Here is a 25,617-nt window from a genome sequence, read left to right on the forward strand (position 1 = left end):
GTAGACATGCCGATACCAGCCACAGATACTTAAACCAAAGACAATCTGACATTGAGTAAATCGTCCTGACCAAAAAAGGTATGTGACTGAAACATCCGTCACACTTGGATCATTTTTATCAACCCTCGTTTTGGGCTCGCCCTCTCTCACCTCAACAAATTACCCTTTGAGTCGAGAGATTTAGGACGTCAAGCGAGGGCTTGCCAGCTTGCCGCGGCCGGCTCGTCCTCGCCCCGTCTACCTGAGAACCGCCGCACAGGAAGTCTGGAGTCGAAACAATCCCCGACACGACCGGGAGGGATGGGAGGGATCCCCTTCCTCTCATTCCGAAACGCAGCAAAATTAACAATGATAGAGTGTCCGAAAGGAAACGCGGCAGGAGCTTTTACGGCGGTCCGCGCCTACCAAGGACTCTCGGCTGGCGTGGAGGCAGCTGCGGCTGTCTGCGGATATTGTTAGCATGACTGATTAGAAGACGCACACACGTCAGGTTTTTTTGGACCGGGCGGACCTTGGCGAAGGCTTTGCCCACTTCTGTGAGAAACAGGAAGTGAAGGGTAAACGAGAGGATGTCTGAGGCACCTCATCTGACCTCACCACTTAGCGCTGTGCAACCCGAATACGGCGGTAAAATCGGCACCGATCTTGACCCAGAACCTCCTCGAGAGCCGCATCCGTTTTCCTCAATTCGGGAGAGAAATCGTTGAAAACGGCGAACATCAGCGAGGATGTTTTTGCGGTGCTTTATTTTTTTTTTGTCTCCCTCTGGCGCCGATGTTTTGACAGCTGGCGCGTACAGCCATGAAACGGGGGCCCGTCCAGGTCACAGGCAGTTCAGAGTGTTTGAAGCTCCGCACTTCTCCTCGGCCACGTCCACTTTGATTCGGTCTAGACGGCGCGCAGCCGCAATAAGTTGGGTGCAGGGTGAGAAAGGCGAGGCGAGAATACGTAATGAGCGGGCGGCTGAGCGACCGCAGTCGCTGCCGCACGTCGACGGGGAAAAATTAAGTTGAAGCGTTCATTTTGCCAATGATGACAGTCTGGTAGAAATTTGCTCTCAAGAAAAGATCAAGTCTTGGATAGGGCGAGTTCTTGAAGTACGCAATTACTTGGACGGTAAAATCCGGTTCCATGGTGGAATCCAGGTATTTCCTAGACCAGCGGTCCTCAAACTTTTTTTCTCCCTACGGACCGGTTTCATGTCAGACAATATTTTCAGGGACTGGATAAATACAACAAAATAATAATATTGTGGTATTTTTGTCACATAATAATGAACACATCCGATCTGGCCGCAACACTCTGGTCGCTATGGTAACATTTAAACGTGCCTTCAAAATAAGATACACCGCAAATACAAAGTGCATGAAAAATATCGCTTCAATATCGCCGCATATTACGCAGATTGGGATTCGTGCATGGGAATCTACAGTTGAGATAAATCCGTATCTTAAGTAGGACTCCTGATACTGTCTTATTAAATGTAGCCTTGTTTTTCTTGAAAGTCGTAGGCTTCTCTTCAGTCCCCTGGCTGGGCCTTTTCCCCTTCCTGAAAAAAACTTTTCAAAGACGATTGTTTTTTATTCATTTTGCTAGCTCCTGGGTTTCATTTTAGTGGTGACCTATCACGTGACCGAAAAGCGCGCCTTGACTTGCATCAAGAGTGACATACTGCAGATGGATGTAATGGAGAATCCGGTAATTTTTCAAAATAAAACATCTTTCAGATGCCAAAATGTATAAAAACAGAAGTAATGTAAGTTATTCATTCTTTCTGTGCGGCCCGGTACCAATGATCCACGGACCGGTACTGGTCCGCGGCCCAGGGTTTGGGGACCACTGTTCTAGACTTTTGTCTATATCAGATGCCAAGTGTAAAAACGTCTTTTTTTTAAGTGAAATTTAAAAAAACTTACAAGACATCACCCTTAAAAAAAAAATTCAGTCCATACTGTCCCACGCCTTTTCCCGCCTCCAGCTCACACGGTAATGTTGAGCACAACGGAAAATGCAAGTTTGCGTGAAATATACTGTGCAGTTTTGTCATATGACATTCATCTGGAACATTATTTAATGCCAGTCTTACTTGTTCCTTCCTCTCCAGTTCTATCTCCAGTCTCGGTTCACGTGGGGCGGCGCCCGCCTCCTGCGCCCACTGCTGCAGTTCACCCTGCTGATGATGGCGTTCTACACCGGGCTGTCGCGCGTCTCCGACCACAAGCACCACCCCACCGACGTGCTGGCGGGCTTCGTGCAGGGAGCCCTGGTGGCCTACTTCATCGTGAGTGTGATGATAGCATAGCATTGGGCTTAAAAAAGGCATGAATTGAGTCATATATTACTGAATGAAAGCAAAACGATCTGTCAGTTCAAAAGGAAAATTGGACTTCCATCCATCTATGCACATGCAAACTCCACACAGGAAAGTCGGAGCTGGAATCAAACCCGGTATCTCCACACTGTGAAGTTGACGCGCTAACCACTTGTTCACCGGGCCGCCTGAAAGTTGGACTTAAAAAAAGTAAACGAATGTGCATTTTGACGAAAATTAAATATATTTTTTCGAATAATAATAATAACTATTTCCTCAATCAGTTGGTCACGCTCCAGTAAGATTGATGAGACAAAGCACTTATTTAAGAACTAGTGTCAATACTCTTTTTTTGTTTTTTTCCCCTGCAAATCAAGTTTGCACACTAACAAATTGGACGAGTCCAATGCATGAGAAGAGAGGGGGTAGCACTCGAAAAGATCCCGACAGAATTTGCATTATTGATGTGTTACGTTGCGAAAATGTAAAGTAAGATGGTTGTCGCCGCTTGAGGCATTCGCATCCATCACAACAACGACAACACACACTTCCACACATCTGACTTTACCTCCTCTTAATAAGCGATAAGCTTTTTGAAACAGGAATGAAGCTTAATTATTTCAGTTTTGGAGATTTTTTTTTTGGGCTTAACTCGGCTGCCTTTGGGAAGAAGTATGAACACACATACACACACACACACACACACACACACACGTGCGGCCAAACTCCGCCTTCGTGCATCGCGGGAAGGGATCAGATTCATCAAAATTTCGCAAGAGGGGCATTGTGGCGCCAAGACCGAGCTTGGCACAGCGCATTCACACACTTTGCCACGCAGTACGGGGTCGCTCCTCAAGTGCCAGCAAAGTTTTGGTGCAGTAACAATTGAACTGCAATGCTCGTGGTTCACTCAGCTCTTTGGACAACATCACCCTTGACATTTGGGCATATCAAAAATGGTTGCGCGGCTCCCTCGTTATGTATTCAGATCGACCTCACACCACCGGATAATCACTCAGGATCATCTTTTAAAGACATCCGACTATGTGGCTGAAAATGACTATGACATGCGGGGGTGGGCGGAGCAAGCGTATACGTGTTTATTTTGGCAGAAGACATGAAATTAAAGTCTGGAAACCCCCAAATAAAAAAACAATATACTGTATATACACTTCGGATATGTTCTACGTATTGTTGCGAGTCACTGTCGGCATTTGCAAACAACGTTTTTGACTATCAGTTGCCGCACATTCACTTCCTGTGTGACGTGGCGTCCTTCATGTGTCTGCCCTGACATTTCAATTGTGGTTCGGATGCACGAGTCGAGGCATGACCGCACACACACACACACACTAGCACTTACAGTAGGCTATAGATGAGGGGCCGCATTGTGCGCACAGGAAATGGCGATAAGTTCATTACCGTGACAGGTTCAGGGGGTGAAAGTTCGTAGGTTTCGGCAACACAGCTGCCTCCGATGGGAAAAGTGTCTCGATGGCTTCTCATGATGTCTCATGGGTTGGGGGTGGAAGGGACACACAAGCCCTCCCCCTCTCCCCTAATTACAGTAATAGAGTCTGAGCGCTGCCAGAAATACCGACGTAATTGCCTATATTGATAGTTTAAATGTAAATTGACGTAAAATATGACCCCCCCCCAAAAAAAATTTTTTTACTTATCCATCCATCCATCCATCTTCTACCGCTTAGGCTCGCGGGGGCAACAGCTTTAGCAGGGAAGCCCAGACTTCCCTCTCCCTAGCTACTTCTTCCAGCTCTCCCCGGGGGATCCCGAGGCGTTCCCAGGCCAGCTGGGTGACATAGTCACTCCAGCGTGTCCTGGGTCTTCCTCGGGGTCTCCTCCCGGTGGGACATGCCCGGAACACCTCACCAGGGAGGCGTTCAGGAGGCATCCGAATCAGATGCCCAAGCCACCTCATCTGGCTCCTCTCGATGTGGAGGAGAAGCGGCTCGACTCTGAGCCCCTCCCGGATGACCGAGCTTCTCACCTGAGCTTCGCCCTTTGGCTCAGCTCCTTCTTCACCACGACAGACCGATACAACGTCCGCTTTTTGCTTTTTGCTTGCCCCAAGTGGAGGAGTTTTTTTTACTTATATTACAGCAAAATAAATGGCTTACAGGATATTTGGTTTAGTAAAAGTACTATTCACACCAATTATTTTACTACTTTCCTATTAGCCAGGTCTTTTGTGCCATCTTTGGGGAGTTTCAAAAAAAGTATTACAAAAAATAATAATAATAATCCTGCGATTGGCTGGCAACTGAATCAGGGTGTCCCCCGCTTACTGCCCGAAGACGGCTGGGATAGGCTCCAGCACCCCCCGCGACCCTAGTGAGGATCAAGCGGTTCGGAAAATGGATGGATGGATGGAATAATAATAATAATAATAATAATGGAAATTGGTGCGTTTTTCAAGGAATAATTGGGGATAGGTTGTACAGGGGAAAAAAAATCATTTTAGTGGAAAAATACGGTATGTTTGCATTATACAAATACGTTATTTATTTTTTAACCAAGTGATACTGTGATTTTCCAAATTTCTAAAGTTATTTGAAGTTAAAAAGATACTATACGGTTAAAAAAGCAATGTAAAAACATTGAGACGGATAGCAATTCAGGTTGGTGATGGCAACAGTACAGTTTTCTTTTCAAATATAGAGCAAATGAAGAGGAACACGAAGGAACTTGTGGACTCTCGTCCATTTTGTTCATTGTGAATTACAACTCGGCTCCAGTTTATTATTTATTATTGCTATATTGTGGTACAGTATCTTTCTTTAGTGAAGTCTCAAACGGATGCCGCGAATAACACCAATGGCCCCTCCCAGTTTTGCACGCCATCGATCACACGCATTGTAATGAAGCCACTCACCACAAACTCATCAGTGCATACAAAGACGCCCTTGAGCCGCATAAAGGAAGCTGTGTGATTTGTACGCCTGATGTCATCCGCCTGGCGAAGGTCACTCGTGAAGGTCATTACAGGGTCAGCGAATGTCAGGCCGTAATTGGAGGGAATTTTATTGTTCGAGCAGTGACTAAGAAGTGCAGTTTAGTGGCTTTTTGTTGCTATAACTTTCCACACTTCCTGCTCTCCGAGACCTCATTTCCTGTATGATGTCATCCCGATCGCAGGAAGCGATTTCTCCTCTGCCATTCTTTCCTCTTTCGTCATACAGCCAGTTGTGGCCAATGTGGTTGGATGGTGTCGCGTAATTGGGGATTAGCCAGAATATCCATTTCATGTTTGGGTGAGCAGCTCTCAAGTCACTTCCGTCCGGCGGATTAGTCACCTGCTCGTGCTCGAAATGAGAGCTTCGCAATATGTGAGGTCATGCAGATTTGACCTTGATGCTTTTTAGCAGCACACCCGGCAGATGAAAACACTTTTCATTCATTTTTGGCTCTCGTTTCATGTTTTCATTTGAGCCAAGTGACATGCAGTACAATCATATCGTTATTTGTATCGCGCTTTTTGTACTAAATTGCACCTCAAAGTGGTTTATTAATGAAAAATAAATGGCCATTAAATCTGGTTGTGAAAATACAAAGACAACTGAACCGTTATCACATTTGAAATGGCAGCTAAAGCATTTACACAATCAAATGAAATTGCTTAGTATTATTTAGTAGTTAATGTTGGTTTTATTCAACATTTCCATCTATTCGGGAAATTACAAAATCTGACCATAATAGTGAAATTTCAAGATAAGATAAGAAAACTTTTTCATTTATTTCGTCTCACCTGTTTTAAGTGTGATTGTCAACAATATTTGCATTTCAAATGTGGGCTCTACTGCATTTCTACTCCAGAATTTTCTCATCCAGTAGTCAACCAACCACCAGAGGGCAGGCACACGGGTATTGGCTCATTAAGCTGCATAAATAACAAGCAAGCAAAAATCGGATCAGTGTCAGCAGTCTGCACTTGTTTCGGATTCTGTTAGCCCTTGGCAAAATGTTAATTGTTGTTTAAATATTATTTTAGTCAATAATTTTTCATTGATTAAAAAAAGTATATATATATATAAAACATTTAGGAGCCAGCTGAGGTGGCTCGGGCATCTGGTTCGGATGCCTCCTGGACGCCTCTCTGGTGAGGTGTTTCAGGCAGGAGGCCACAGGGACGACCCAGGACACGCTGGAGAGACTGTGTCTCCTAGTTGGCCTGGGAACGCCTCGGCATCCCCCGGGAAGAGCTGGACGAAGTGGCTGGGGAGAGGGAGCACTGGGCTTCCGTGTTAAAGCTGTTGTCCCCGCAACCCGACCCCGGATAAGCGGTAGAAAATGGATGGATGGATGGACAATTTACAATTTCATGTTGCTCTGAAAATTGACCTCTTGATTAATTGATCGTGACTACAATATTCGTCAAAATAATTGTGATGATCAGTTCTCAGATTTTTTTTTTTTCCTCATTGTCGCGGTGGCAGGTGTACTACGTGTCTGACCTGTTCAAGCCCAGGCTGAAGGCGGCTCCGTCTCCTCCGTCACCCATCAAGAAGGAGCTACTGCCCTCGTCCGACATCATTGAGAGGAACAACCACCACAACATGGTGTGAGGAAGACCGCCGCGCCTCCTCTTCCTTGTCCTCCTGCGACCAATCACGTCGCCGCTCACCTCCCATCGGACAGTAGAATGTAGCTAAAAGGGCAATCTCAACAACCGCAACTCCAACCTCTCTCATTCTGTGAGGAATCCCACTCCGGGTGGTTGGTCGGCGGGCGTGGGGAGTAAACGACCAGATCCGAGAAAAACAAAATTGGAAGACGACAGGCGGAGCTTGAAAGAGGTAATAAAATGACAAAATAATGAAACCGAAGAGATCAAAACAAACTTCCTACAAAAGGGAGAGAAGTAATTCTAGCGATGTTTACTCTCTGGAGTCTCTGTGGCCTTGGAGTGGCAGCAACAACTTCCTGAGAGACGGGAAGGATGAAAAATGTAATTTAAAGCACTGTTTGTCCTTTCTTTTTCTTTTTCTTTTTTTTTTTGTAAAAAATTCAATGACCGTGATCACCACTTGCTGCCTGGCGCGTCAAAGCGGAAACCCAACGGCGCTGTTTTTTAATGTCACACCGGCCTCGCTCGTCTGGCTTTCTACTGAACGCGCTCAGTGCAGCCTAAAACTCGGGATGTTGCATTTACTTTAGATTTAGGTCAAATCGGGGAGGGAGGGTTGTGTGCCCCCCACCTCGGCATCTACATGACCACAAAAATGTCTGGATGTTTGGCATGATTGATGTTTTGGGTTCAGCCTAAAATGCACTAGATTCCTTACAAGTGAACTGAATTTGACTAGAGCATTTTAGGTTCACCCTGCAATTTCAACCCCCCCCCCCCAAAAAAAATCCTCATATTGTCACTAGTGTTAAGCGAGAGGTGTGGCTGTCCCTTCTGCCCTCCTCAAAGCTGGGGGGTGGGGGGGGGGTGTTCTAATTGGCTTCCGGAGCAGGAAGAATTGGTAGGGGGCGGGGTCAGGGTGATTGACAGCCAATCTGGCACATCATTTTGGGATGGTTGGGGCCCATTCTGCTGGCAGGAAGGGTCTCTGACACACCCCAGTCACTCATTGGCAATGTACGTGTGTGTGTGTTGTGTGTGTGTGTGTGCGCTTCTACATTTTGTGAATACGTGTGTGCCGATGTCTGAGCATTATGCGCTGTGAATGAAACCTTTGTACATCACCCTCTCATATTACACTGTCCTAAGTGTGTGTGTGTGTGTGTGTGTGTGTGCGCGTTTGTGTGTCGTGGTTCTAAAAAAACTGTGGTATGTTTCACTGTCCCCTTTTCAGTTCTCGCACACGCGCACCATGCACATCTTCATCACCGTTACAGTCCGTCCGATTGCCTCTCGAAGCTGTTTTCTCTTCCTTTTTTTTTTACATATAAAAAAATATATAAATAATGTATAGATCACTACAAAAAAAAGTAACTGTGTACATGTTTTAGATATATCCACTATGATTACAGACCTGTGTTCTTTGCAAAATGCTGCTTAAAAAGCAACAGCGGACTTTTTTCTTTTTCTTTTTTTTTTGTATCTAGACAAATCAACCTATTGTAGATTGTAATGTTTTGTAATATGCACCCAGTCAATAAACCCACAGTTTCTATTCAATCCCATAATAGTATTTTTGTATTGTCTCGCGTTTGTCTTTTGTACAAAAAGAAATAGTGGCAATGTTGTTGTTTTTCTGCAAAATGTACTTTGCTCTTCTACATGTGCTTTTAAATAAAAAGCTCATTATGAACACGTGTGTGTGTGTGTGTGGGCGGGGGTGGGGGGTTGTTTGGGCATTTCTATTATGAACTACTTGACAGGGTAAAGTGATTCTCACTGTGGGATGAGTACCACAGCTACACAAGCGCCCTCTAGTGGTACTTGAAAGTATCACTGAATTGAATGTTCTCTGCCTATGATACAATGGCTACAGCTTCGTTGTTTTTCAACTTTAATACATTTGCATCCAATCATTTTGAATTTCTGATTTTACAAGACAAAAATGTACATATTGACGTGCAGTAAATGTTGAGTGAATCATTATTTTAACAGAATTTTATATTTTCTGAATCTGAAGCACAGGACTCTATTTTTGTGACAAGTGCGAGTCTGGCACGAAGCAGTGTCCAAATCTGCATTGGGGCAGGCTTGACTTTGCTTTGGTATTTTCACAGCTGCAGTTTGGTGCAGTTCAAAACGAACATTTCGCTCTATGAGGGTGTGAACGCAGCCGACTCCTCTTTTTTTTTTTTTAACTAGCCGTTATTTATCCAAGTTAGGCAAATACTCAGATCCTCAGATGAACAGATTGTCATTTTGAATGCCAATTTGGCAACAGACAACAGAGAAAAAAATAGCCAACTTGGCTCGTCCAATTAAAAATATGTAAAAGCTGGCACTTTAATTTGTTGGCCCCAGAAATAAGAAATGGTCCCAAGAAAATGTGCAACTAAGATGAAAAACATTCAAGAAGAAAAAAAAAAGTAAATCAATGGGGCCGAAAAAAAAGCAAAGCAAACCACTTCACAGTTTGTGACTGTGACCGAAACCAACAGTGTCATTTTGTCCACCGCAGAGCAAAAAAAAAAAGCTGGACTGGCATGCTTTCTTACCACAATTCATCAAGTAAGTGCATCGATAGCAAACGTTTCAATATTTTCTCCACCTCGTTGATGGTCAAGTTTGACGAGATCATGTTTCCCCTTCAGCGCGGCCTTTCATCGACGGCGACACTACAGCTGCTTTGAGGTCAGCTTGAAAGCGCAGAGTCAGAACCAGAGCGCTGCCTGTTCAACAGCTGGCGGGCCTGACTGGACTCAGCCATGCGTGGCTGTAATAGCTCAGGCCCCGCGCCAAGCCAGTGAGAGGCCCGTGTTGTGGTCGTGTTTTTTGGCAGGAACCGAGCGGGCGCTCAGCTAACCCGCTCAGGCTCCAATTGGACCTCTCAGCGCACCGCGTGTGTGTGTGTGTGTGTGTGTGTGCATGTGTGTGGCCTGTGTTTGCATTTATTTACAATGCTAACAATGCTAGTTAGCATTAAGTTGGACAGACTCTTGATTGGGAAACAGTACCTTTGGATAAATTAGTTAATAACGAGAGCATAGGTTCCAATTAGGGATTTCGACTCGGAGTAAGGCTTCAAATTCAGATTTTCAACTAGGGTTGGGTTTTCGAATTAGGGTTTTGAATGGGATTAGTTATTTTCATGAGGTGTTTAAATTAGAGGTAGCATTTAAAAACAAGGGTTTTAAACTCGGATTAGAAACTAAAAACAAAAGCGTCCCATTATTGTGGGACCTTTGTTATTTATTTATTTATTTTTGGGGTCCAGCCCAAACAAAATATGCTACGCCCAAAAACTGGACTTTGCATTGCGCCATTGTGTTTGTCTGACCTTCCTCAAGGTCAACGACAAGCCTTTTTTGGGAGGTGGCATTATTGCCTCTTCTGCCGAGTGAGCATTTCGGCCATTTCCGACACGTAAAAGAAAAAGTAAAAAGTGTGACTCTTTTGCCACGCAAACAAATAAAAAGATAACGAGAGTGACAGCAGACAATAGACAGGCACGAAGAGGAGGAAGAAGAAGAGGAGGAGGGTCACAGCAGGAAGCCGAGCTGTGCGCCTCCTCATCCTTCTCCCTACTCTTTGTCGTCCACCGTCCTGCTCCTCCTCCTCCTTCTTCTCCCTGCTCATGATCGTCGCCGGACTCCTCCCCTTCTCCTCCGCCATAAATGAGCCTTTGGCTTTCATCTCTCGACAATTGAGCGCTTTACCTGTTAACCCTCTGACCTCCCAGCACATGAGCTCCTGCATCCTGACCCCTGAACTCTAACCCGACCAGTGTCCTGTCATTCATCAAACCCGCCCCCACCCCACCCACCGTCAGGCGTTTTTTGCCCCAAAAAAACGACCATGTATATATAGTTAGGCGGTTTGGGCCGAAAAAAACGACCATGTATAGTAAGGCGTTTTTAGCCCCCAAAAAACGATCATGTATAGAAAGGTGTTTTTAGCCCCCAAAAAAACGACCCTGTACAGTAAGGTGTTTTGGGCCGAAAAAAACGACCATGTATAGTTAGGCGTTTTTGCCGAAAAAAAACGACATTGTATGGTAAGGTGTTGTGGGCTGAAAAAAAACGACCATGTATAGAGTGAGGCGTTTTGGGCCGAAGAAAACGATCATGTACATAGGAAGGCGTTTTTCAACGAAAAAAACGACGCTGTCTAGTAAGGCGTTTTTAGCCCCAAAAAAACGACCATGTATTGTAAGGCGTTTTTAGCTGAAAAAATTGTATGTACATGTATAGTAAGGCATTGTATTATACATGTAGATGTATAGTAAGGCATTTTTGGGCTAAAATAACGTCCATGTAATAGTAAGGCGTTTTTAGCCCAAAAAAACGACCATGTATAGTAATGCATTTTTGGCCGAAAAAAATCCACCATGTATAGTAAGGCGTTTTTAGACCAAAAAAACGACCACCAGGTGTTTTTAGATGAAAAAAAACGACCATGTATAGTAAGGCGTTTTTAGCCCAAACAGACGACAATGTATAGTAAGGCATTTTTGGCCGAAAAAAAAACGACCATGTATAGTAAGGCGTTTTTTGCCGAAAAAAACGACATAGTATAGTAAGGCGTTTTTAGCCGAAAAAACGACCATGTATAGTAAGGCGTTTTTAAGCCGAAAAAAACGACATAGTTTAGTAAGGCGTTTTTAGGCCGAAAAAAACGACATAGTATAGTAAGGCGTTTTTAGCCCGAAAAAAAGGACATAGTATAGTAAGGCGTTTTTAAGCCGAAAAAAAGGACATAGTTTAGTAAGGCGTTTTTAGGCCGAAAAAAACGACATAGTATAAAAGGCGTTTTTAGGCCGAAAAAAACGACATAGTATAGTAAGGCGTTTTTAAGCCGAAAAAAAGGACATAGTTTTGTAAGGCGTTTTTAGCCCGAAAAAAACGACATAGTATATATATATAGTAAGGCGTTTTTAAGGCGAAAAAAACAACATAGTATAGTAAGGCGTTTTTAAGGCGAAAAAAACAACATAGTATAGTAAGGCGTTTTTAGACGAAAAAAACAACCATGTATCGTAAGGCGTTTTTAGACGAAAAAAAAGACATAGTTTAGTAAGGCGTTTTTAGGCCGAAAAAAACGACATAGTATAGTAAGGCGTTTTTAGCCCGAAAAAAACGACATAGTATAGTAAGGCGTTTTTAAGCCGAAAAAAAGGACATAGTTTAGTAAGGCGTTTTTAGGCCGAAAAAAACGACATAGTATAAAAGGCGTTTTTAGCCCGAAAAAAAGGACATAGTATAGTAAGGCGTTTTTAGCCCGAAAAAAACGACATAGTATATATAGTAAGGCGTTTTTAGGCCGAAAAAAACGACATCGTATAGTAAGGCGTTTTTAAGCCGAAAAAAACGACCATGTATAGTAAGGCGTTTTTAGGCCGAAAAAACTGACCATGTATAGTAAGGCGTTTTTAGACGAAAAAAAACGACCATGTATATAGTAAGGCGTTTTTAGACGAAAAAAACGACCATGTATAGTAAGGCGTTTTTAGACGAAAAAAAAAGACCACGTAGTAAGGCGTTTTTAGCCCGAAAAAAACGACATAGTATAGTAAGGCATTTTTAGGCTGAAAAAAACGACATAGTATAGTAAGGCGTTTTTAGGCCGAAACAAACGACATAGTATAGTAAGGCGTTTTCAGGCCGAAAAAAACAACATCGTATAGTAAGGCGTTTATAGGCCGAAAAAAACGACATCGTTGAGTAAGGCGTTTTTAGGCCAAAAAAAAACGACATAGTATAGTAAGTCGTTTTTAGGCCGAAAAAAACGACATAGTATAGTATGGCGTTTTTAGCCCGAAAAAAACGACATAGTATAGTATGGCGTTTTTAGCCCGAAAAAAACGACATAGTATAGTAAGGCGTTTTTAGCCCGAAAAAAACGACATAGTATAGGAAGGCGTTTTTAGCCGAAAAAAACGACATAGTATATAGTAAGGCGTTTTTAGCCGAAAAAAACGACATACTACATATAGTAAGGCGTTTTTAGCTAAAAAAAAATGACATAGTATATAGTAAGGCGTTTTTAGCCAAAAAAAACAACATAGTATAGTAAGGCGTTTTTAGGCCAAAAAAAACGACATACAACAAATGCCTTACTATACATGGTCGTTTTTTTTCGGCCCAAAATGCCTTTACTATACATGGTCGTTTTTTTGGGGGGCTAAAAATGCCTGACTAGACATGGTTATTTTTTTCGGCTAAAAACATCTTACGATACATGGTCTTTTTTTTTTTCGGCTAAAAACGCCTTACTAAATATGGTCGTTTTTTTTCGGCTAAAAAACGCCGTGCTATACATGGTCATTTTTTTTCGGCCAAAATCGCCTTACTTTACATAGTCGTTTTTTTTTCGGCTAAAAACGCCTTACTATACATGGTCGTTTTTTTTCGGCCAAAAATACCTTACTATAAACATGGTCGTTTTTTTTCGGCTAAAAACACCTTACTATACATGGTCGTTTTTTTCGGCTAAAAACGGCGTGCTATACATGGTCATTTTTTTCGCCAAAAAGCCTTACTATACATGGTCGTTTTTTTGGGCCAAAAACGCCACGCTATACATGGTCGTTCTTTTTCGGCCCAAAACATCTTACTATACTAGGTCGTTTTTTTCGGCTAAAAAAGCCTTACTTTACATAGTCGTTTTTTTCGGCTAAAAACGCCTTACTATACATTGTCGTTTTTTTGGGCTAAAAACGCCTTACTATACATGGTCATTTTTTTTCGGCCAAAAATGACCCACTATACAAAGTCGTTTTTTTCGGCCAAAAATGCCTTACTATATATACATGGTCGTTTTTTTTTTTTGGGCCAAAAATGCCTTATTATACATGGTCGTTCTTTTTCGGCCAAAAATGCCTACTATACTTGGTTGTTTTTTTAGGGCTAAAAATGCCTTACTATACATGGTCGGGTTTTTTTCGGCCAAAAACGCCTTACTATACATGGTCGTTTTTTTCGGGTAAAAACGCCTTACTATACATGGTCGTTTTCTTTCGGCCAAAAACGCCTTACTATACATGGTCATTTTTTTTCGGCTAAAAACACCTTAATATACTATACATGGTCAGTTTTTTTCCGCCCAAAATGCCTTACTATATATGGTCGTTTTTTTCGGGGGCTAAAAATGCCTTACTATACGTGGTCGTTTTTTTTTTCGGCCAAAAATGCCTTACTATACACTGTTATTTTTTTCGGCTAAAAACATCTTACTATACATGGTCTTTTTTTTTCGGCTAAAAACGCCTTACTATACATGGTCGTTTTTTTCGGCCCAAACCGCCTAACTATACATGGTCGTTTTTTTCGGCAAAAAACGCCTAACTATTCATGGTTGTTTTCTTCGGCCCAAAAAGCCTTACTATATACATGGTCGTGGGGGGGTTTTCGGCCCGAAACGCCTTACTATACATGGTCGTTTTTTTCGGCCAAAAACGCGCTGCTAGACGTTTTTTTCGGCTAAAAATGCCTTACTGTACATGGTCGTTTTTTTCTGCCCCAAACGGCTTACTTTTCTTGATCGTTTTTTTTTTTTTCAGCTAAAACGCTTCATGAATACATGGCCATTTTTTCCGGCCAAAAACACCTTACTGTACATGGTCGTTTTTTTTTTTTTGCTTTGGCCCCAAATACCTTTCCAATTTCCATGGTCATTGTTTTCGGCTGAAAATGCCTTCCTATATGTGGTCGTTTTTTTCGTCCAAAAACGTTTTACTCTACATGGGCACTTTTTTCGCCCAAAAACGCCTTACTGTACATGGTCGTTTTTTTCTTGCTGCCAAAGGAAGGGCACATCTTTATTTTTAGGGGCAATCAGCTCACCCTTTTTTGACATACTATATGTGAAATTGGCCCAAAATGACCTGAAGTGATCACGTGATCATCATCGGAAGGCATGTAGCCCGACAGGGGGGTTTGAGGGGAAGGGCGCCAGGCGCATTTTCCGAGAAAACTATGAATTTGAAGGGTGGGGAAAATGACATACACAAATGAAATGAACACCACAGGTAAATTTTAAAGGATTTTTATTGATTTTAGAAGCTTTTCCTGAAAAGTAAGAACAATTAAGAACATAATTTTACGACTTCTTTTCTTATAGATTTTTATGAACTTTCATGACCCGTGGGAACCCTGAAATCCAAATGGACAGTTATTGTGGAGTGGAAACATTATCTACGTGTGCCACGGGTCTCACAGTGACAACAAACAAACATCTGCTCAGCGTTTGTCTGGGACACGGAACACTTTATTGCGTATACCTGCACATTCGGGTGTGTTGAAAGTCAAGGCCCGGGGGGCCAGATCTGGCCCGCGAAAGCAAATCAAGCATGTCAAGTTCCATGATGCTTGCTAAAGTCTGAACCAAAATTTCAAATTGTCATATGTAATCCACATTAACAGTCATTATTCTTGACTTGTGTTTTTAAAACTAGTTATTCATGTGAAATCAGTGAAGGGTAAAATAAATTTTCAAAGACTATCGAAGCCTTCTGTCGTGAAATGTGCTGTCCAGTGTCAGCAACACCAAAGCATGCAACTCAATATGGTCAAAGGCAGACAAGAATTCCACCTGAAAGCCTCTTGCCTTTCTGTACATGTGTTACGTTTGGAGCTGATAAGGCGGATGGCTTCTCTAGGGGAATTCATCAGAGGACGACAGCTTAGTTGGGTCACAACGGCAATCCGTAATCAACATAAACAAGTTGTACCAGGTCGAAGCCGATGAGAAGCGAGCTTTGGGAGTTCCTGCAAAAGTTTCACAACTTACAGTTTATCTTGGCCCGCAAAAATGTCATCACCCGCCACTCTCACTGATAGCACACTTGAATGATGCTTAACATAAGCAGTCATTCTACTTTGCGGTCATGTTTCAAGCCTCCGGTATGCACACTCCACCAGATTTCTGCGTGGAGTCATCACAGCGTGAAGAGAATTACGGTCGATGGCGAATGCTGCGAGCGGCTCGTCAACACCATGCGCGATCGATGACTGTCCAACCCACACGCACGCACGTGCCGGGATTCCAGAAAGCTGCTTGTGGACGGAAGCCAGAGACTCAGCTAATAGTCAGTCCATGACTTTGCGTTTAGGGCAGTTATTGGCTGCAGTTATTGCCTTGGGGCAATTATTGAAGGGGGTGGGGGTTTCTCTCTCGAGATCTGCACTCACAGTTTGCAAAGTGTAACTGGAGTGTTCACAATTGTTTGTGTGTGTGTCACAATTACAACCAGCAGTAATTAAACATTGATGAGGAAAATAAATCAATAAATAAATTTGAATTCAGTATTTCAATCAAATTGGCACAATACAAAATAATAATAACAATGATAATAATTTACTATATTGAAAAATAGATATTAAGTGAGAAAAGATAGATCAATAAAAAACAAAAAAATGAAAATTATACAACTAATTGGACATTAATTTCCCTATAAAATGAAAACGATAATAATATACAATTTTAAAAAAGAATTTTTTTTTATTTATTTATGTGTTTAGTTAGTTAGCTATTTTAGGTATGCGCTGTTGCTATCATTACCTGCAACAATTTTAATCAAATAAATGACAAATTAACATGAGAATTTTTTTAAACAAATTTACTGCAATACTTTAATCAACTAATTTTTGTTCCATTTTATATATTCAGTACATGCATTGAATAAATACATATCAAATTTTTAAAAAATTACATGACTAAAATCAAAATCCGCCACATTCAACATTCAAATGATTATTGCATCGGTTCCGTCACACGTACTGTTGGACGTCGAATAAAAATTAAACGGAAGGCACTTAATACACTCAATTGAAGGCCTGCAACATTTCCCCCCTCGCGGCCCCTTAAAATGGGAACACAGGAATGAGGTTAATCCATCCTTCCTGTGCGCCACAATTAACACAAGCCTCTCGTCTGAGCACATTTAACGCCCCCGCTGGATTGAGCGTTTTCATTTTCACTCCAAAAAAAAAAGTACCATAAGATCCTCCCGTGCCAGACAAAGACTGGCTGTTCTCATGTCGGATCATCATAAAAACAGCGCTTTAATCCGGGATATTAATCCCACCGCTGCCGCCTACACCGACAAGCTTATTGACTGATTTCATTTCGGTGAGAGCATCCGGCACCCCATTGTGTCCTCCTTTTCATGCACCCCCCCCCCAACAAAAAATAGGGCAATACTTGACAAAAATCCTCTTTTTCTCTCATTTTAACAGTGTTCATCTCTATGTGAGTCCTTTGACTGATTGACAACCAGTTCAGGCTGTTGTCTGCCTTTACCCTCGACCGACCCTGTTAAGTGGATGAATATCTGAATTATATTTCAACATTCGTGTTGAGGATTTTCTGTGTGGAACCGTGTGTGTATTCACGATACATGAACTCATTCTAATAGGAAAGATTTTTGTGAAAGTACCTCCGAATTGCTCCAAATTGGTCATGAAGCGAGTGATGGGTCCCCAGTCGGGATGTGGAGGAGCAACCATCCGTAGAACGTCAGGCACCCCCCCCCCCACCATACCCGCACCTACTCCACCGCTGCATTGTATAAGGAAAGGGCCCACGAAGGAGTAAGAGAGGCTCAGTGACAGGCGCGTATTCATACACTGACACGGGGAAAGATGTAGTGTGTACCCAGGTTAGGGCTGAGCTCCAGCGGGGTCAACGCTCCGCTTCCCTCGCCTCCTGTGGCTGCCGTCCCACAATCCTTCATTCACACACCGATTCTATATGCAGAACACCTTTCCAGCTCAATGTGAGAGGAGGAAGGAGGAAAGGGGGCGGGGGGGGCAGAGAAAGACACACTGAGGGGGTCTTGAATTTTTTTGGGGTATAATGTAGCCAAATTCCCCGAGAGAGAGAGAGTGAGTTTGTTTTTTCGTATTTCACATTTACAGAAGCGCCATTTATACGGCGTGAATGAGGATGTGGAATATGAAGGTGATCTGTAAGCGGGCCTTTGGGGTGATTTATTCGCATGGCACTGTCACTTCCTGTCCAACGCCAGACACTAAAATGGAGAGTCAGTGCGATGCCGTGTTATTGCGGGCTGCGGGCGGCCTCAGGCGAGACTTTTTTCAAAGAATTTCAATCAAGAGACGTATTTCTTCGAATAGTGGCCTCTGCTGTAAGAGAGGCCGTACAGCAAAATGAAGGCAAAATGGACGTCACCTTTTTTTTTTTTCAATCAGGCTAGAAGATTGGGTTCTTGCAGAAAGCAGAAGGGCAAAAGTATGGAGGGTTGCCCGGGTCAAAATGAAATACAATACACCCATAATTGAACACAGATAATTGAATGAAAAAGTGAAAGGCAATTAAACAGATAATCAACTCATCAGACTTATAACAAAAGGGATGACATCACTGCTACGATTGGTACACAGTTGTGCCAAGAAGTTGCCGGGAACAGATTTGGGTACCCTTCAGAGGTTGTTGTTGCTTGAACTTATTGAACTGTGTCTTGCGTGCCATTTTCTGAGGCTGGCCGACGGCAGAGCAGCCAAGAAATCGGGTGGGCGGGGACTGAAGTTTACTCTTAACAGGTTGCGCTAATCCTTCTCTTTATGACCTTATTAGAACACGAGCGGACTGTGAGTGAGTAAACGACGTGTACGTGTATGTGTGTGTGTGTGTGTGTGTATGTATGTGTGGTATAAATAAGGCATTAGGAGGTTACTTGGTGGTTCCTGCTGATATGTACAAACAGGAAAACACACATCTGTCACGCCGCAGTGCGTCAAAAAGACAAAAAGATGATAAATGAAGCTACCCAAATACAGTTGTGTGTGTGTGTGTGTGTCAAAGTATTACAATGCGCATGGAAAAAAAGTGGATTTGGTACCATTCACATATTTTTGACATGAAAATGTGGTCCAAATGTACAGATAGAAAAGTTGTGTCCTATACAACTTTTAGAATATGTAAAGCTGCAAACATAAAGTTTGCGTGTGGTGAACTGTCACTATGTGTCCAAAAATGTGGAAAGATGTTTGCTTTTTGGATTGAAAGGCTGAGAAAGCCACAGTTCTCCTCTCTGGATGCATTTAGTGGACGTCTTTATGGTGTGTGTGTGTGTGCGCGCTCGTTTCACAGCTTGTGCAATGTTCAATTGGAGCTGGCACAAACATGCGTTCCCATCATTGTGCCTCGTACACCCATACCCCCTCCCCCCCAGGCCCAATCCTGCCCCCCCCTCCGCCTCTCTGGTGTCTGTTGTTATGAATGATGAAAAGAAGATGGCCTCCGCTGAGAGCTCGCAGGAGGTCAGAGGCAAAAAGAAAAGGCGGTTCTGGTGCGGCGCCAACATCCACAAAAGTCATACGCACATTCCTCTTTGGGCTGAAGCCGAAGCCAAGTCATGAAAAAATACAGGCCAACACCAGTGCATCTTAATAAAGAGCCCCGGAGAGCATTCGGAAGAGCAATAAGAGCTTTGCTAGTGCTAATGCTAATGCTACATTTGTAACACTCCACATTTTCACCAGTTCACCAACCGTTGACAGTTTGCGGCATAAAAGTGCAAAAGAATTGCTCATCCCGAGTCTCGTGCTTCTACCACGACTATTAATTATCTCTATAAACTGTATTCCGTCCGGTGGACAACTAGTTAGCACGACTGCCTCACAGTAATGTAACATTCTAAATCAGGCGTGTCAAATTCATTTTCGGCGCAGCCCACATTGTCGTTACGGTTTCCCTTGGAGGGCCGTTATGACGGTGAATTTTCTGAAACCATATCAATGTTTAATCACTTCCACATATGCCATACACAGCACACAACAAATTGATGGATACCTAGTTTTGAAATCAGAAGTCAAGAATAATGACTTGTTTAAACATTGTGTATGTTAATGTCACAAAGGGGTTTGGAAACGAGAAAATGCTTGCAATAGCTCCACGTTATTATGGATTACATATGACACTTTGAAATTTTGCTTGAGACTTTAGCAAGCATCCTGGAACTTGACATGCTTGATTTGCTTTCGCGAGCCACATAAAATGATGTGGTAGGCCAGATCTGGCCCCCGGGCCTTGACTTTGACACCTGCGCTCTAAATCGTCCCGAGGTGTGAGTGTGGATGATTTTGACTTGCCCCAAAAAATGGCAACAATACAGCCTGAAGATATAATTTAATGTTATCAGTCTATTTTTGGTATAGTTCAAGACCTCGAAGTTGAAAGTGATATCATCAGGCTAAAACAACAAATCGAGAATGGTCCGACAGTTCAACTTCCCAAAAGTCCCTTTTCCAAATCTTTCCAATTACATTGGTGAAGCGTCTGCTTCCCGAGAACGCTGAGCAGATCCTGACGGGATGAGACGACAAGTCGGCATCCCTTGGAAGCGAGCGTCACGACTTCTTGTGCAAACGCTTCCGAGCTTTTGCTATGATGCGCTGCTTCGAAAGCAGAAGAATTCCTGACGCGTGACTGGTACGGTCGGCTCGGGACCGAGTGGGGGGAAGCGGCCCCACTCTCGTGTTGTTTGCTTTAGTCGCTCCGCAACTACGGACGAGCGAGCGTTACTTTGTTGACAGTTTAAATACACAGCAGGCAGACGTGTAATCTGACTCATGTTTTGTTCTTAAACACGCGTTTCGGTGACTGAACACCCTTCACTGGACTCGAGAAACATTACATCCTCACTGCAGGGAAAACAATCAGACAAACTTGCTGGGGCAAAATATTGATGCAGTGACATTCAATTCTTTGTTTCCCTTACATGGTCAATAAGGGAAATGGATTCAAGTTAGGGGTAGGGTTTCAAATGAGGGTTTTAAGACAAGGGTCAAGCTTCAGATGAGTGATTCAAGCCTGGGGTAGGGTTTCAAACAAGGATTATGGCTTCAAATTGGGATTTGGAGTCTCGGTTCGAGTGGGCTTGGAAGCAAGGGTTAGGATTCAAGTTCGGGTTTCAAATCACAGTTATGGTTTCAAGACGGGTTTGTGTTTGGAGCACATGTTAGGGGTTTTAAGTTGGGGTTTCAAGACAGGTTTGGAATTCAAATTAGGTTTGCAAGCCAGGGTTGGTGTTTTAAAATAGGGCTTCAAGACAAGGTTACGGTTTCAAAATAGGGTTTCATGCCGGCAGTATGGTTTCACATGAGGGTTATGTTTTAATATTTGGATTTAAATTTTGAGTTAGGGTTTCCAAAGCCGGTTGAAAGAAAGGATTAGGGTTCAAATTAAGGTTTTAAACCTGGTTTAGGGGTTGAAGCAGTTGTTGGGGTTTAAAGTAAGGGTTCCAATAAGGGTTTCGAAGTGGGGTTTCAAGCCAGAGTTAGCGTTTCAAACTAGAGTGTCAAGACAAGTGTTGGGTTTTGAATGAGGGTTTAAAGACTAGGTTTTGGTCAAAAACAAGGGTAAGGGTTTCAAATTAGAATGTTTGAGTTTGAGTCAAGGTTTCAAAGTTGGGTTGTAAATAATGGATCGAGTTTGAAGCAATTGTTAGGGGTTGAAATTAAAGTATTAAGACTTGGGTTTCCAATTCAGGTTTCAACATAAGGCTTCAAAATAGTGTTTCAGGATTTGAAACCCTTGTTTCAAGCAAAGGGTTTAAAAAAGTGGTTGCAGTTTGAAATTAGGGATTTAAAACAGGGCTGGTCTTTTAAATTCGGATTTCAACCCCAGGTTGGGGGTTCAAGCTAAAGTTACAATTTTGGTTCAAACGCGGTTAGTATTTCAAAGTAAAGTTTCAAGCCAGGGTTCAGCTTTTCAAATTGGGGTTTAAAACTGGTTTGAGTGTGAAGGTAGGGTTTCAAGCCAGGGTTACGTTTTCAAATGAGGGTTTTTTAAGAAATGACGGGGCTAGTCATTCCATTTACGGCTACCGTTTGAAAGTTGGCTTTTCAAGAAAGAATTTGGGTTCCAAGCAAAAGCAGCGGTCATATTCTGGTGACATCTCACACCCTTGACGCCATCTGCTTAACGCCTTACTGCCCCCTCAATCTTGGATTTCCACCTGCGCTTTTCACCACGCTGACGATTGATGACTTCTGAGGCTTCCTCAAAGAAATGCGACCTCGGGTTGTTTCAAAGACCAGATGTTGATTGTTTTCATCAAATCTGGGGATGAGTGCGATTTCATGTTGTGCAACGGGGGATGAACAAAAAAGAATATCACATCTTTTATTGTGGTCATCACAAAGTCAAGGCTTGCTCGGCTGCTCGCAGCGCAATGTTACATAAGCGTTCAGGCTTTCAACCAGGAATATTGATTAATTGATTGATTAATATAATTTCAAAGTCGGGTTTCGAAAGAGGGTAGGGATTTCAGAGTAGGATTTCAATTCGAGGTATCATGTCTGTATTTTCATCCTTCTCGGCTGGGGGCCATTTTTGTCCTGCATCGCCCGATTCTGTTGACTGAAATTTATGTCAAAGTGCGCTTTTACGAAAATGAGGAGGACACGTCGGCCGTCCGGTATCTTCTCTCCCCATGTATGTTTGTTTTGTTTGTTGGATTTGGGTGAAGGTTAATCAACGTGAACCCATCTCGATTACGACCGTTCCCAGTATGAGCTGATTTATGGACTTTGGGTTGTCTTGTGTGCGCATCATTCTCCAGTTGTGTTTCTGGGACGGCAAGATCCTCACGCGAAAATCCCTCTCAGGACCATTTCGATCTGAGTGTTTCTTTTGGACTCTCCCCACCATCGTGGTGACGTAACAACCTCCAGTGTCTTTTCTTGTTTGCGCAAACATAAATCAGAATCAATATCAGGGAAGAAAGAAAACAACCCCTGAGGTTCGTCGGGAGGATTTATCTGTCCAAGGGAAAAAAAATAAAAAATGAAGTGCGCTGTTTGTTGGTTAGGGGGGGATGCGGTTTCATTTTGCCGTCGAGATAAAGAAAGATGTGAGAGTACAGAGGGCAAAGGTCCTTAGATAGCCTTCAAGTTTGGGGTGGGAGGCGATGATGGATGAGGCTCGGTTGTCTTTTGCGCTCCCCATACATGTCGGAAATACAAAACAGGCCAAAGTTTGGACACACTTGCATCTGCGATATGAATGAGAACGTGTCTGAAATCTTTTGACCGATGAGAACAAGCCTCTAGGGTTTCAAAAGTAGGGTGCCTGGGATGGCTTGAGATTCCTATTTAGGGTTTTGAGACAGTTTTAGTGTTGAAAAAGTCTGAAGTGGGGTTTCAAACAAGGGTTATAATTTCAGATTTGGGTTTGAACCTGCAATTGGGGTTTCAAAACAGGTCTGGAATCGGGTACGAAAGCAGGATTAGTGTTTGAAAATGGTGTGAGAGGTTCAAGTCTGGATTAGGGTTTTAAACGAGGATTAGTATTGGGGTAGGTTCGGGTTTAATTCGGTTTCAAACCTGAGTTATGGGTTCAAACTAAGACGAAAGACAGCGTTTCAAAGTCGGGTTTGAAGCCTGAGGTAGAGTTTCAAAATGTGGTTTTAAACCAGGTTTAGGCTTTTAAATTAAGGTTTCGAGTAGGACTGGTGCTTCAAAGTAGGGAATTAGATTGGGGTTTGAATTTTAAATTAGGGTTTCAAGAAAAGGATAAGTATTTCAAATTAGGGTTTCAAGCAATGTTAGTGTTTCAAAGTAGGGCTAGGTTTTCCAAGTAGGGTTTCAAGGCATGTTAGGGTTTTAATTCAGCATGGCATTCAAGGTTAGTTTCTTTAAATGATAGTTTCAAGACAGAGATTCAATTTGGGGTTTCACGGTCAGGGGTTTTTAATTATGGTTTCCAACAGGGTTAGGGTTTCAAGATTTGGTTTCAAATTGGGGTCTCAAGAAAAATTTGGTTTTCAAGACAGGTTAGGGTTTTTAAATTAGGGTTTCAAGCAAGATTGAGATTTCAAAGGGTTTCAAATGACAGGGTTAGGGTTTTCAAGTCAAGATAAGGGTTTTAAACCTGGGTCACAATTTCAAATTTGGGTTTGCAACTAAGTCAAGATTTAAAAGCGGATAAGCTCCCGAATGCGGTGTGCATCCTGCCGAGAAGCTTTCCAACATTATGATGACGACTCCCATCAAATGAAGGTCAAAACACCCCTTGAAGGTCAGGTTGAAATTGACGCCCTGTCGGGAATGTGAATAACGAGGGCGGGTGGGCAATGTCACCAATCCACCAAATCCAATGATGTTGTCAGGCTATCCTTTTTAATTAGAAGGTGTGACGCCAGACGTGTCAAAGTTCAGGCCCCACACCTCGGCCTGTGCTACCGTTTCACGCCTGTGTGATGGAACATTCCAGTCGCTCATTATTAGGTGGGGGGGGGGCGGAATTGGGCAGGGGGGGGGGGGGGTTGGCCGCGGTGAACTTCCTGGAAAAAAACTGAGAAATGGGAAAGCTGAGATAATAGCAGGGCGCAATTGAAAGTGGAAGGCAGTGCCAATACTTTAGTTACGGTTTCAATCAGGGAATCTTCCATCAATCCATCCATTTTCCGAACCGCTTAATCCTCACCAGAGTCGCGGGGGGTGCTGGAGCCTATCCCAGCCGTCTCCGGGCAGTAGGCGGGGAACACCCTGAACCGGTTGCCAGCCAATCGCAGGGCACACGGAGACGAACAACCATGTGCACTCAGACTCACACCTGGGGACAAATTTTAAAGTGTTCAATCAGCCTGCCATGCATGTTTTTTGGAACGTGGGAGGAAACCGGAGTACCTGGAGAAAACCCAGGCAATCAGGAAATCTTAAAACATGGATTTAAGACAGGATGTGGATTTCAAATTAAGTTTTCAAGATATCCATCCATCCATCCATTTTCCAAACTGCTTTATCCTCACTAGGGTCGTGGGGGTGTTGGAGCCTATTCCAGCCGTCTTCGGGCAGAAGGCGGGGGACACCCTGAACCTGTTGCCAGCCAATCGCAGGGCACACAGAGACGAACAACCATCCGCGCTCACACGAGGGACAAATTTTAGAGTGTTCAATCAGGCTACCATGCATGTTTTTTGGAACGTGGGAGGAAACTGGAGTACCCGGAGAAAACCCATGCAGACACGGAGAGAACATGCAAACTCCACACAGGAAGGCCGGAGCCGGGATCAAACCCGGTACCTCCTCACTGTGAGGTCGACGCGCTGACCACTCGAACACCGGGCCGTTGGTTTCAAGAAATTTTAAATTAGGGTTTCAAGACAAGGTTCGGGATTCAAAGCAAGATTTCAAGCAGTGTTGGGGTTCTAGACAGGTTTGGAGCTCCAAGTTAAGGTATCAAGGCAGCGTGTGGTTTGAGTTAGGGTTTGAAGAAGGGTTAAGGTTTTACATCTGGTTTCAAAACAGGCTTAGGTTTTTAAATTTAGGGTTCCAAGCCGAAGTTTGGGTGGCAAAGTAGGGCTTGTAGCAGTGGTAGGGTTTTAACCCTTTCAGGGGCAGCTACAGTGGACAGCTTATCGTGTTATCAGGTTGCGTGAAAGGGTTCAAGTCGGAATTTTAGAATTGAAGACAATGACGTACGAACATGACGGTGATTCATACGGGACCAAAAATGCAATTGGTTCAATGAGCAGTGACGCTCGTCACTTTGACAATCAACGTTAAGTTGTGAGAAAGAAACGAGAAAGTAGAAAGGGGAAGTCACGTTCACTTTTTCCCGTCTCTAACTCGGCACTTCCTTTGTTGTGGGAGATGAAAAGCACATGTTTGAACAATTTCAGTAATGAGAATGAGTATGATTGCGGTGCGCTCTTTGAACACGGCCAACATTGGCTGGAACGCCGGGCTCACTG

The 25,617-nt window shown here is 43.2% G+C and overlaps 1 protein-coding gene across 2 annotated transcripts in view; it reads left to right on the forward strand.

Annotated features, from left to right (window-relative positions):
• Positions 1–8,589, forward strand: part of plpp3 (phospholipid phosphatase 3) — a 32,992-nt gene extending 24,403 nt beyond the window's left edge. For both annotated transcript variants that reach the window (XM_086115474.1, XM_086115473.1), the window contains exons 6-7: positions 2,105–2,281; positions 6,766–8,589. In XM_086115474.1, coding sequence (XP_085971600.1) covers positions 2,105–2,281; positions 6,766–6,894 — 306 coding nt within the window. In that variant the 3' untranslated portion in view covers positions 6,895–8,589. The remainder of the gene's footprint in view (positions 1–2,104; positions 2,282–6,765) is intronic.
• Positions 8,590–25,617: the final 17,028 nt, after the last annotated feature.

The sequence above is a fragment of the Hippocampus guttulatus genome, chromosome 7, assembly GCF_054856545.1.
Source record: "Hippocampus guttulatus isolate MCC_2025c chromosome 7, RoL_Hgut_1.0, whole genome shotgun sequence".
Classification (NCBI taxonomy): Eukaryota; Metazoa; Chordata; class Actinopteri; order Syngnathiformes; family Syngnathidae; genus Hippocampus; species Hippocampus guttulatus.